Source organism: Bombus vosnesenskii, unplaced genomic scaffold (assembly GCF_011952255.1).
Source record: "Bombus vosnesenskii isolate JDL3184/JDL3185 unplaced genomic scaffold, Bvos_JDL3184-5_v1.1 scf7180000014561, whole genome shotgun sequence".
Classification (NCBI taxonomy): Eukaryota; Metazoa; Arthropoda; class Insecta; order Hymenoptera; family Apidae; genus Bombus; species Bombus vosnesenskii.
In genome coordinates this window covers 373-13,632 of record NW_022883521.1, presented here as the reverse complement: position 1 = coordinate 13,632, position 13,260 = coordinate 373, and the positions used below count along the sequence as shown (strand labels likewise).

Here is a 13,260-nt window from a genome sequence, read left to right as displayed (position 1 = left end):
ATTTGCAGTGTAAAATGGAATGAAACGAGCGCTAAAACATCGAAATATCTCCAGCGGGGAGGGAATGACGGCAACTTTTCGTCAAAATCTACGAAATTATAGCCATTTGCGAGCTATTTTTCTTGTTCCACTCTTAAACGGTAGAACATTTAATTTGCAGTGTAAAATGGAGTTCAACGAGCGCTTAAACGTCGAAATATGTCCAACGGGAAGGAAATGGCGGCTATATTTCTTCGAAATCGACGAAATCTTCGCGTTTTGCGAGCTATATTGCTTGTTTCGACGCTTAAACGGTAGTGCATTACACGGTGCAAAATGGAGTTCAACGAGCGCTTAAACGTCGAAATATCTCCAACGGGAAGGAAATGACGGCTAGATTTCATCAAAATCGAAAAATCTTCGCGTTTTGCGAGCAATTTTGCTTGTTTCGACGCTGAAACGGTAATGCATAACATTTGCAGCGTAAAATGGTCTACAACTATCGCTTAAACGTCGAAATATCTCCAACGGGAAAGAAATGACGGCTAGATTTCATCAATATCGACGGAATCATCGCGATTTGCGAACAGTTTCGCTTGTTTCGACGCTGAAACGGTAGTGCATTACATTCGGTGTGTAAAACTGAGTCCAACGAGCGCTTAAACGTCGAAATATCTCCAACGGGAAGGAAATGACGGCTAGATTTCATCGAAATCGACGAAATCTTCGCGATTTGCGAGCTACATTTCTTGTTTCGACGCTTAAACGGTAGTGCATTACATTTGCACTGTAAAATGGTGTTCAACGAGCGCTTGAACGTCGAAATATCTCCAACGGGGAAGAAATGACGGCTAGATTTCATCAATATCGACTGAATCATCGCGATTTGCGACCAGTTTCGCTTGTTTCGACGCTGAAACGGTAGAGCATTGCATTTGCTGTGTAAAATGGAGTTCAACGAGCGCTTAAATGTCGAAATATCTCCAACGGGAAGGAAATGACGGCTAGATTTCATCGAAATCGACAAAATCTTCGCTATTTGCGAGCAATTTTGCTTGTTTAGACGCTTAAATCGTAGTGCATTACATTTGCAGTGTAAAATGGTCTACAACTATCGCTTAAACGTCGAAATATCTCCAACGGGAAGGAAATGGCTGCTAAATTTCATCGAAATCGACGAAATCTTCGCGATTTGGGAGATATTTTGCTTGTTTCGACGCTTAAACCGTAGTGCATTGCATTTGCAGCGTAAATTGGAGGTCAGCAAGCGCTATAACGTCGAAATATCTCCAACGGAAAGGAAATGACAGTTAGTTTTCGACAAAATGGACGAAATCTTCGCGATTTGGGAGCTATTTTTCTTGTTCCACTTTTATACGGTAGAACATTTCATTTGCAGTGTAAAATGGAGTTCAACGAGCGCTCAAACGTCGAAATATCTCCAACGGGAAGGAAATGACAGTTAGTTTTCGACAAAATCGACGAAATCTTCGCGGTTTGCGTGCAATTTTGCTTGTTTCGACGCTTAAACGGTAGTGCATTGCATTTGCAGTGTAAAATGGAGTTCAACGAGCGCTTAAACGTCGAAATATCTCCAACGGGAAAGAAATGACGGCTAGATTTCATCAATATCGACGGAATCACCGCGATTTGCGAACAGTTTCGCTTGTTTCGACGCTGAAACGGTAGTGCATTACATTCGGTGTGTAAAACTGAGTCCAACGAGCGCTTAAACGTCGAAATATCTCCAACGGGAAGGAAATGACGGCTAGATTTCATCGAAATCGACAAAATCTTCGCTATTTGCGAGCAATTTTGCTTGTTTAGAGGCTTAAATCGTAGTGCATTACATTTGCAGTGTAAAATGGTCTACAACTATCGCTTAAACGTCGAAATATCTCCAACGGGAAGGAAATGGCTGCTAGATTTCATCGAAATCGACGAAATCTTCGCGATTTGGGAGATATTTTGCTTGTTTCGACGCTTAAACCATAGTGCATTGCATTTTCAGCGTAAATTGGAGGTCAGCAAGCGCTCAAACGTCGAAATATCTCCAACGAGATGGAAATGACACTTTGTTTTCATCAAAATCGACGAAATCTTCGCGATTTGGGAGCTATTTTGCTTGTTTCGACGCTTAAACGGTAGTGCATTACATTTGCAGTGTAAAATGGAGTTCAGCGAGCGCTTAAACGTCGAAATATCTCCAACGGGAAGGAAATGACGGCTAGATTTCATCGAAATCGACGAAGTCTTCGCGATTTGCGAGCTATATTGCTTGTTTCGACGCTTAAACGGTAGTGCATTGCATTTGCAGTGTAAAATGGTGTTCAACGAGCGCTCAAACGTCGAAATATCTCCAACGAGAAGGAAATGACACTTTGTTTTCATCAAAATCGACGAAATCTTCGCGATTTGGGAGCTATTTTGCTTGTTTCGACGCTTAAACGGTAGTGCATTGCATTTGCAGTGTAAAATGGAGTTCAACCAGCGCTCAGACGTCGAAATATCTCCAACGGGAAGGAAATGACGGCTATACTTCTTCGAAATCGACGAAATCTTCGCGATTTGCGAGCTATTTTGCGTGTTTCGACGCATATTCGGTGGTGCATTAGATTTGCAGTGGAAAATGGAGTTCAACGAGCGCTTAAACGTCGCAATATCTAAAACGGGAAATAAATGGCGTCTAGATTTCATCGAAATCGACGAAATCTTCGCGATTTGCGAGCTATTTTGCATGTTTCGACGCTTAAACGGTAGTGCATTGCATTTGCAGTGTAAAATGGTGTTCAACGAGCGCTCAAACGTCGAAATATCTCCAACGAGATGGAAATGACACTTTGTTTTCATCAAAATCGACGAAATCTTCGCGATTTGGGAGCTATTTTGCTTGTTTCGACGCTTAAACGGTAGTGCATTGCATTTGCAGTGTAAAATGGAGTTCAACCAGCGCTCAGACGTCGAAATATCTCCAACGGGAAGGTAATGGCGGCTAGAGTTCACCGAAATCGACGAAATCTTCGCGATTTGCGAGCCATTTTGCTTGTCTCATCGCTTAAGCGGTAGTGCATTGCATTTGCAGTGTAAAATGGAGTTCAACGAGCGCTTAAACGTCGAAATATCTGTAACGGGAAGGAAATGACGTCTATATTTCTTCGAAATCGACGAAATCTTCGCGATTTGCGAGCTATATTGCTTGTTTCGACGCTTAAACGGTAGTGCATTGCATTTGCAGTGTAAAATGGTGTTCAACGAGCGCTCAAACGTCGAAATATCTCCAACGAGAAGGAAATGACACTTTGTTTTCATCAAAATCGACGAAATCTTCGCGATTTGGGAGCTATTTTGCTTGTTTCGACGCTTAAACGGTAGTGCATTACATTCGGTGTGTAAAACTGAGTCCAACGAGCGCTTAAACGTCGAAGTATCTCCAACGGGAAGGAAATGACGGCTAGATTTCATCGAAATCGACGATGTCTTCGCGATTTGGGAGCAACTTTGCTTGTTTCGACGCTTAGCCTGTAGTGCACTTCATTAGCAGTGTACAATGGAGATCAACGAGAGCTTAAACGTCGAAGTATCTCCAACGGGAAGGAAATGACGGCTAGATTTCATCGAAATCGACGAAATCTTCGCGATTTGCGAGCTACATTGCTTGTTCCGACGCTTAAACAGTAGTGCACTGCATTTGCAGTGTAAAATGGAGTTCAACGAGCTCTCAAACGTCGTAGTATCTCCAACGGGAAGGAAATGACAATTAATTTCCGTCAATATCGGCGAAGTCTTCGAGATTTGCGAGCTATTTTGCTTGTCTCGACGCTTAAACAGTAGTGCATTGCATTTGCAGCGTAGAATGGTCTACAACCAGCGCTTAAACGTCGAAATAACTCCAACGGAAAGGAAATAACGGCTAGTTTTCTTCAAAATCGACGAAATCTTCGCGATTTGCGAGCTGTTTTGCTTGTTTCGACGCTTAAACGGTAGTGCATTACATTTGCACTGTAAAATGGTGTTCAACGAGCGCTTGAACGTCGAAATATCTCCAACGGGGAAGAAATGACGGCTAGATTTCATCAATATCGACTGAATCATCGCGATTTGCGAGCAATTTTGCTTGTTTAGACGCTTAAATCGTAGTGCATTACATTTGCAGTGCAAAATGGTCTACAACTATCGCTTAAACGTCGAAATATCTCCAACGGGAAGGAAATGGCTGCTGGATTTCATCGAAATCGACGAAATCTTCGCGATTTGCGAGCTATTTTGCTTGTTTCGACGCTTACACAGTAGTGCATTACATTTGCAGTGTAAAATGGAGTTCAACGAGCGCTTAAACGTCGCAATATCTAAAACGGGAAGGAAATGGCGTCTAGGTTTCATTGAAATCTACGAAATCTTCGCGACTTGCGAGCTATTTTGCATGTTTCGACGCTGAAACCGTAGTGCATTGCATTCGCAGTGTAAAATGGAATTCAACGTGCGCTCAAACGTCGAAATGTCTATAACGGGAAGGAAATGACGTCTACATTTCTTCGAAATCTACGAAATCTTCGCGATTTGCGAGCTATTTTGCTTGTTTCGACGCTTACACAGTAGTGCATTTCATTTGCAGTTTAAAATGGAGTTCAACGAGCGCTTCAACGTCGAAATATCTGCAACGGGAAGGAAATGACGTCTATGTTTCTTCGAAATGGACGAAATCTTCGTGATTTGCGAGCTAGTTGGCTTGTCTCGACGCTTAACCTATAGTGCATTAAATTTGCAGTGTAAAATGGAGTTCAACGAGCGCTTAAACGTCGCAATATCTAAAACGGGAAGGAAATAGCGTCTAGATTTCATCGAAATCGACGAAATCTTCGCGATTTGCGAGCTACATTGCTTGTTTCGACGCTTAAACAGCAGTGCATTGCATTTGCAGTGTAAAATGGAGTTCAACGAGCTCTCAAACGTCGTAGTATCTCCAACGTGAAGGAAATGACAGTTAGTTTTCTTCACAATCGAAGAAATCTTCGCGATTTGGGAGCTGTTTTGCTTGTTTCGACGCTTAAACGGTAGTGCATTACATTTGGAGTGTAAAATGGAGTTCAACGCTCGCTTAACCGTCGAAATATCTCCAACGGGAAAGAAATGACGGCTAGATTTCATCAATATCGACGGAGTCATCGCGATTTGCGACCAGTTTCGCTTGTTTCGACGCTGAAACTGTAATGCATAACATTTGCAGCGTAAAATGGTCTACAACTATCGCTTAAACGTCGAAATATCTCCAACGGGAAAGAAATGACGGCTAGATTTCATCAATATCGACGGAATCATCGCGATTTGCGAACAGTTTCGCTTGTTTCGACGCTGAAACGGTAGTGCATTACATTCGGTGTGTAAAACTGAGTCCAACGAGCGCTTAAACGTCGAAATATCTCCAACGGGAAGGAAATGACGGCTAGAATTCATCGAAATCGACGATGTCTTCGCGGTTTGGGAGCTATTTTGCTTGTTTCGACGCTTAAACGGTAGTGCATTACACTTGCACTGTAAAATGGTGTTCAACGAGCGCTTATACGTCGAAATCTCTCCAACGGGAAGGAAATGACGGCTAGATTTCATCGAAATCGACGAAATCTTCGCGATTTGCGAGCTACATTTCTTGTTTCGACGCTTAAACGGTAGTGCATTACATTTGCACTGTAAAATGGTGTTCAACGAGCGCTTGAACGTCGAAATATCTCCAACGGGAAGGTAATGGCTGCTAGATTTCATCGAAATCGACGAAATCTTCGCGATTTGGGAGATATTTTGCTTGTTTCGACGCTTAAACCATAGTGCATTGCATTTGCAGCGTAAATTGGAGGTCAGCAAGCGCTTTAACGTCGAAATATCTCCAACGGAAAGGAAATGACAGTTAGTTTTCGACAAAATGGACGAAATCTTCGCGGTTTGGGAGCTATTTTTCTTGTTCCACTTTTATACGGTAGAACATTTCATTTGCAGTGTAAAATGGAGTCCAACGAGCGCTTAAACGTCGAAATATCTGCAACGGGAAGGAAATGACGGCTATACTTCTTCGAAATCGACGAAATCTTCGCGATTTGCGAGCTATTTTGCGTGTTTCGACGCATATTCGGTGGTGCATTAGATTTGCAGTGGAAAATGGAGTTCAACGAGAGCTTAAACGTCGAAATATCTGATACGGGAAGGAAATGACGGCTAGATATCATCGAAATCGACGAAATCTTCGCTATTTGCGAGCTATTTTGCTTGTTTCGTCGCTTAAACGGTAGTGCATTGCATTTGCAGTGTAAAATGGAGTTCAACGAGATCTCAAACGTCGTAGTATCTCCAACGGGAAGGAAATGATAGTTAGTTTTCTTCACAATCGAAGAAATCTTCGCGATTTGGGAGCTGTTTTGCTTGTTTCGACGCTTAAACGGTAGTGCATTGCATTTGCTGTGTAAAATGGAGTTCAACGAGCGATTAAACGTCGAAATATCTCCAACGGGAAAGAAATGACGGCTAGAGTTTATCAATATCGACGGAATCATCGCGATTTGCGAACAGTTTCGCTTGTTTCGACGCTGAAACGGTAGAGCATTGCATTTGCAGTGTAAAATGGTCTACAACTAGCGCTTAAACGTCGAAATATCACCAACGGAAAGGAAATAACGGCTAGTTTTCTTCAAAATCGACGAAATCTTCGCGATTTGCGAGCTATTTTGCTTGTTTCGACGCTTAAACGGTAGTGCATTACATTCGGTGTGTAAAACTGAGTCTGTTTCGATCATTCGCGGAGAGACGCGATCGCGAGATATCACGTCAACGAGAGTTGTAAGTTCTCGTTACGATTGAACTATCGACGCCACGAACTGATCGATTCCCTTATTTCGATTATGATAATAAGGGTAGTTCAATGAAATCTCACAGAATCAACACAACTAAATTAATGTTTATTGCACAACTTATTAACTAGAAAATCTAAATGGAATAACAAAAGGAAATGTGACAATGTAATGCGCGATACAAAATATGTGTAGACTGTTTGGCTTCTCGAAACGTTCTGATTCTTTCTGGAAGGCGACCCCCACTACCTTCGGATCACGCCACCGTCTTTTACGCCAGATCAAATAACGGCCACGCATCGACGTTTCTGGAGGTCGCTCTGCTTAATGAACCATGCGCTTGCCACTACAATGTTTATTTTGCCGGGCAGCCGCGACGATCCGTCTGCGACATTATAGCGCCGCGACCGACAGTGAAGAATATGATCTATGGCAAGCCGCATGGCGTAACATCCTCCCCCCGTTGAGAGGGTACCGATCAAATTAGCGAGATGTGGTTGAAGTTCCCATCTTAGTTCGTCTCGGTGGCTAGTTGTTCGGGTTTCTCGAGATCGGGTTGAATTGGCAGTGGGACAAGCCTTCTGACGGCCCGATCCAAAACGCTCTTTGCCGTCTGAATTGTAGCTGTCCGGATGACACCATCGGCGCCTGGATGAACCTTGATAACTCGGCCCAGAGGCCAATGCATGGAGGGAACGTTGTCCTCTCTGAGGATGACGATTGTGCCTTTTTGGATGCCGTGTCCACCCTTGCTCCACTTATTGCGGTTGGTTAGCTCGTTCAAATACTCCTTGTGCCAGCGGTTCCAAAAATGCTGTTTAAGCTGTTGGATATGCTGCCATCTGGAGAGTCGGTTCGATGGAATGTCTCTGAAATCTCGATCACGTAAGCACATTAGTGAATCGCCAATGAGAAAATGTCCGGGAGTGAGGACTAGGAGATCGTTTGGATCGGTGGAGATAGGAGTTAGCGGGCGGGAATTGAGGACTGCTTCTATTTCTATGATAAGAGTATTCAATTGTTCAGAGGTGAGTAACTCGTTGCCGGCTACACGCCTGAGGTGGCGTTTAAATGACTTCACCGCTGCTTCCCATAGCCCACCGAAATGCGGCGAATGAGGGGGAATGAAGCGCCATTCGATTTGTTTGTCGGCTAAAAATGCGGTTACTTTTTCCTTGTGATCGTCCGATTGTAATAAATCGTGAAGCTCTCGTAATTCGTTGCTTGCTCCTCTGAAGTTGGTGCCGTTATCAGAATGGATGGTGGAGCAATAGCCTCGTCGAGCGATAAATCTGCGAAGAGCGGCGATGAAGGCTTCGCTAGTTAGATCGTCAACGAGCTCGATGTGTACCGCTTTAATTGCTAGGCATACGAAAATGGCTACGTATACTTTTATCTGACGACGGTTACGATCTCGTTTTTCCTTGATGTGGAACGGCCCGCAGTAATCGACGCCGACGTTTGTAAATGGGCGAGATTCCGTTACTCGCGCCTCCGGCAGATTACCCATCACGTATTCTACCGGCGGTGGTTGAGCGCGGCAGCAGCGGACGCAGCCTTGATCGCCCGCCATACTTGACTTCGACCGTCAACGGGCCAGTATCTTTGTCTTACTGCGTATAACGTAGCCTGCGTTCCGGAATGCATGTGGATCTTGTGCTCGTGGTCTATGATGCGTGTTGTAACGGATGACTTAGGTAATACTATGGGATGTTTCTGGGCGAAGGTCATCGACGAATGACTGAGTCGACCCCCGACTCGCAATATTCCTTCCTTGTCTATGAACGGATTGAGTCGCGTGAGCTTACCCTTTATCGCCGCGTTCCGATCTTTTTGGAGTGTACGAATTTCCTCGGAGAAATGGATGTTTTGCAACAATTTTATCAGTTTATTGTGCGTTATGCGTAATTCAGTAACGGTTAGGGGTGCCGCTCGGTTCCTTTTCTGTTTCCAACGGAGGCAACGAGCTATGATTCGTATCAACTTGGGCCAGGATGAATACCTTTGCAACAAACAGTAATCGGGGGGGGTTTGTGGACAGACAAATCGCCCCCTTCTGCTCCGGTACTTCAATTTGCGGTGTTAGCGCCCATGTCGGCCAATAGCCTTCCGACTGGTAGAGCCATGCAGGACCGTGCTGCCAGATGGTTGGGCGCAGAAACTCTTCGGGTGTTTGGCCGCGTGATATTAAGTCCGCGGGATTGTCGTCGGTAGGAACGTGGCGCCAATCACGGATGCTGGTTTTTGTTTGAATTTCGGAGACTCTGTTAGCGACGAATGTTTTAAGGGTGTGAGGTGATGTATTGAGCCAATGGAGGACGATAGTGGAATCGGTCCAATAGATAGTTCGAGTAATTTTGTGTGATAGGGCTTGTTGTATTGTCGACATCAGGGACGTAAGAAGGAGTGCTCCGCTCAGCTCGAGCCGAGGAATGGTCTGGCACTTGAGTGGGGCGACTTTCGATTTTGCGGTTAAAAGTTGGGTCCAAACACGGCCGTTGGTGTTAAGGGTTCGAAGATAAATACAGGCTCCGTAAGCCTTTTCGCTGGCATCGCAGAAACCATGCAGTTCAATTTCCATTGCGGACTCGATTATTGCCTTGCGTGGGAACCTGACGTTGTTTAATAAGGGTAATTGGGCATAGTACCTTTCCCACTCTGTATGTAACTCGATCGGAAGTGATTCATCCCAATCGATTTTCGACGACCATATTCGTTGAAGTAGCATCTTGGCCCGGACAATCACCGGTGCGAGCAGACCGAGCGGATCGTAAATTTTTGCAATCTCCGAGCTGATGATTCGTTTCGTGACTCGAGACGGCGTGGGTTTGACTTCGACCGAGTAAAGAATAGAGTCGTCGGATGAATTCCATAACACTCCCAGCGTCTTCAAGGTTTGCGAGTCGCCCAAAAAATGTTGGTGATTTGTTTCTTCTAAGGAGAGTCCGTGTAATAAGTCATTATCGTTTGACGCCCATTTTCGTATGTTTAAGCCGGCCAGTTGAAGTAAATTGGTGAGTTCTGTTCTGAGCGTGAGGGCTTCGTCCTTCGTTTCAGCTCCGGTGAGAGCGTCGTCGACATAGAAATCCCGCTGCAGTACCTGTGCTGCACGTGGAAATCGATGTCCTTCGTCCTCTGCCAGTTGCTTGAGGCACCGAATAGCTAGATACGGGGCTGCGGATAAACCGAACGTTACAGTGTTAAGCTCATATGTTTCTGTTTCTCCACTCGCGCTGCGCCATAATATCCTTTGATATTTCCGATCCTCTGGTCGTACGAGGAATTGCCGATACATTTTCTCGATGTCGCCGGTGAGTACGTATTGATGAGCGCGGAATCTAATTAATATATAAAATAAATCTTCCTGTAACTTGGGTCCTGTGTGAAGTGTATCGTTTAAGGAGGTTCCGGTAGTGCTTGGTGCCGATCCGTCGAAAACTACACGGAGTTTGGTGGTTTGACTCGATGCTTTGGTCACGCCATGATGGGGTAAATAGTATCCGTTGTCGTCGGAGTGGTTGTCATTGACCTTCGTCATGTGTCCCAACGCCAGGTATTCCTGTATTACCGTTCGATATTCTGATTCGAAGCGTTTGTCGCGCTGGAATCGGCGATTGAGTGAGGCGAGTCGTTTACTCGCCAGCGTTTTAGAGGATCCGAGTGACTGAAGCTGATCGTTGAAAGGTAGAGCGACGATGTATCGTCCTTCGCTGGTGCGTCGGGTGTGGGCTTGGAAGTGTTCTTCGCATCGTCGATCTGCGTCTGAGATATGTTTAATTGAGGGTCCTTCATCGATTTCCCAAAACCGCGCGAGGTCTGCTTGTAAAGTCGTCGTGGATGTGTGAAATATGTTTGTAGCGGTTTGGGAAGTTGGACTCCCCCCGATTACCCATCCGAATCGCGTCTTTTGCAGACGCAGTCCAGGCTCGTCTGGCTGCGTGAGGTTGACTTGTCCCACACACATCGACGCGAGTGTTGAACCTGAGCTTAATAGTACATCTATCGGAGCTGGTAAATGAAATCGTGGATCGGCCAATTTGAGATTTTTTGGTATCTCAAGTGTCGAACGATCGATGGGTTCGCTGGGAATTAAGGTTGATATGATTGGAATGATAAGGAACGTTAATGTCCGCGTGTATGTACCGTCAGTGGAAGTGATCGTGGCCGTGATGTGTCGCTTAGAGGTCGTTGTCAAGGTATCTAGAGCTCCGATCGGACCGAACATTTGTTTTGCCTTATCCTTAACGATTTTGCTAATTCCTCGGTAATGAAGTTCATACTGGATCCGGTGTCGAGCAACGCTCGACAACGGATTGGTTGCTGTTTATCATTCAAAATATTAATCTGCGCTGTGATGACTAGATCATTGGACAGTAATTCGGATGCTATTGGTTTGATATGTTCGGTCATGAACGGAGTCGTCGATCGTCGGCGTCATTGGTTGTGTGTTCGTTTGTCACTGGGCGGTGGACTTGCAGACGCGGCTGTTCGTGGTGTTTCCGATCTGTGGTCTGTTGTGTGCCTTTTGCGACGAGTGGGTGATACGTAGGGTGGTGAAGAAGGTGTTGTGGATCGGCTATTTGATGGGGAAGATTTCGGGCTGGACGTGCTGGAACGAGACCCTGAATGGCGTTTTGTCCTATGCAGCATTGTATGATGTCGTTCTCCGCATACGCGACATGATCCTGCGAAACAATGCTTCGTTGTGTGCCCTTTCCCGAGGCAGTTGAGGCATAGTGATGCCCTTTTGACCTCCCGAATGCGTTCGCGAAGGGATTTGGTTTTGAAGGTGTCACATCTCCAAATGGGGTGTGGTCCTTGTCAGGTGGGGCATGTTGGAGTAACCTGTGTCGCCGTAAGTGCATGCCCTCGTGATGCGCGTTGACGGACAGGAGTAGTTTGTTCCGGTGATTCTCTTGTTTGTCTGACTGTGGTGATCGGTTTGGAGCTTCGTGCTAATCTCTCTAGGAAGTTTAGTAAATGAATGTACGGAGGCACCTCGTTATTGGGCAGCGTCATTTCCCATTGCTTTTGGATACTTAGTGGTATTTTCGAGAGGATGAGGCTGTTGAGCATAGCACTGGTATCAGGGTAGGATTCTCCTAATTTGTTCAATGCATATATGTGTTGTTTAAATGTGTGGACTAAGCGCCTTAATTCCGTTGGAGATTCCTTGGTTATCCTTGGATAATCAATTATTGCCATGCAGTGACTGAATGCTGTGTATCGTGGACATTCGAAACTTTCCTTGAGAACGGCAATAGCCTGACTGTAGTTTACATTACTAAGGGGTAACGCGTTTAAACAATCGGCTGCTTCTCCTTGCAGGGCGGACTGCAGGTAATGGAATTTCTGTATGTCAGTGAGACTAGGATTTTTATCGATTATGGAGGAAAAGGTATCATAAAACGTGTTCCATTTTTCTAAGCTTCCGTCAAAGGTAGGGAGCCGAAGATCTGGTAACTTAATGGATATCGGATTTAAACTTGCGGATGATGCACAGGTTGGAGGGTTTATGGATGTCGACGGCGAAGCTGTTTGCGCGTTCCTCAGAAGATTTTGTAGCCTTGTGTCTACCGCGACGTACTGATCCCTTATTTCGAAGCCGCGCGCTTGTTCCTCCTCGTCCAATACTTCTAATTCGAGTTGAATCGCTTCGAATTGACTCGCAACTTCGGTCAGTTGTTTCTCGTAATTCTTTAATAAGGAATTTTGCTGACTCTCAGATTGCTCGTACTCGTCCAGTCGATCCGATAAATATGTGAATCGGCCGCTACAATAGCCTCGTCTCCGACGCAGAGAGATGAGTTGGTCTTCGCTCGTCATCGTTGCCGAGGATAGGAGATGGTTGAAATAAGGAACGAGCTTACCTTACTGTCGTGCGGCGTGAGGTCGCGTGTATGTTAAGTTGTGAAATTCGTTGCGTTGATGATTGTCCAGCTGCGATGGAAGGCTGCGTGGTTGCGTTCCCTTGCCAATGGGATGTGCTTCTTCGAAGATGACGCGCCTGACGTCACTGGTTTCGCTGTAGTGGTTTTGATAAAGTCACGTGGCACTGTGTGGTCACTGGTAAGTGCACTCTTCACTGGCACGTGATCCGGCTCGAAGGACCAAAATGTTTCGATCATTCGCGGAGAGACGCGATCGCGAGATATCACGTCAACGAGAGTTGTAAGTCCTCGTTACGATTGAACAATCGACGCCACGAACTGATCGATTCCCTTATTTCGATTATGATAATAAGGGTGGTTCAATGAAATCTCACAGAATCAACACAACTAAATTAATGTTTATTGCACAACTTATTAACTATAAAATATAAATGGAACAACAAAGGAAATGTTACTATGGAATGCGCGATACAAAAGATGTGTAGACTGTTTGGCTTCTCGAAACGTTATGATTCTTTCTGGAAGGCGACCCCCACTACCTTCGGATCACGCCACCT

At 45.2% G+C, this 13,260-nt stretch overlaps 2 protein-coding genes and 1 pseudogene across 2 annotated transcripts; all 3 read right to left on the bottom strand.

The window, feature by feature from the left end:
• Nucleotides 1-7,893: 7,893 nt before the first annotated feature.
• LOC117240110 lies at nucleotides 7,894-8,385 on the bottom strand (the record flags this gene model as incomplete). Its single annotated transcript, XM_033505986.1, has 1 exon — nucleotides 7,894-8,385. A coding segment is annotated over exon 1 (492 nt), but the record flags the coding sequence as incomplete, so codon positions are not given.
• Nucleotides 8,386-8,721: 336 nt separating this feature from the next.
• On the bottom strand, nucleotides 8,722-10,350 carry LOC117240109. The gene is made up of 2 exons (XM_033505985.1): nucleotides 10,230-10,350; nucleotides 8,722-9,986 (listed from the first exon to the last, which is right to left on the bottom strand). The coding sequence occupies exons 1-2, from the start codon at nucleotides 10,348-10,350 to the stop codon at nucleotides 8,722-8,724; spliced, it is 1,386 nt and encodes a 461-aa protein (XP_033361876.1).
• A 662-nt stretch (nucleotides 10,351-11,012) lies between these two features.
• Nucleotides 11,013-12,426, bottom strand: LOC117240108 (annotated as a pseudogene).
• Between the last annotated feature and the right edge of the window lie 834 nt (nucleotides 12,427-13,260).

Bases quoted from the DNA above. Each gene is read 5' to 3' on its own strand.
- LOC117240109 (XM_033505985.1), bottom strand. From the start codon at position 10,350: ATGACGAAGGTCAATGACAACCACTCCGACGACAACGGATACTATTTA. The intron at 9,987-10,229 runs GCACTACCGGAA...GTTTATCCGCAG, and splicing joins TTTCGACGGATCGGCACCAA to CCCCGTATCTAGCTATTCGG.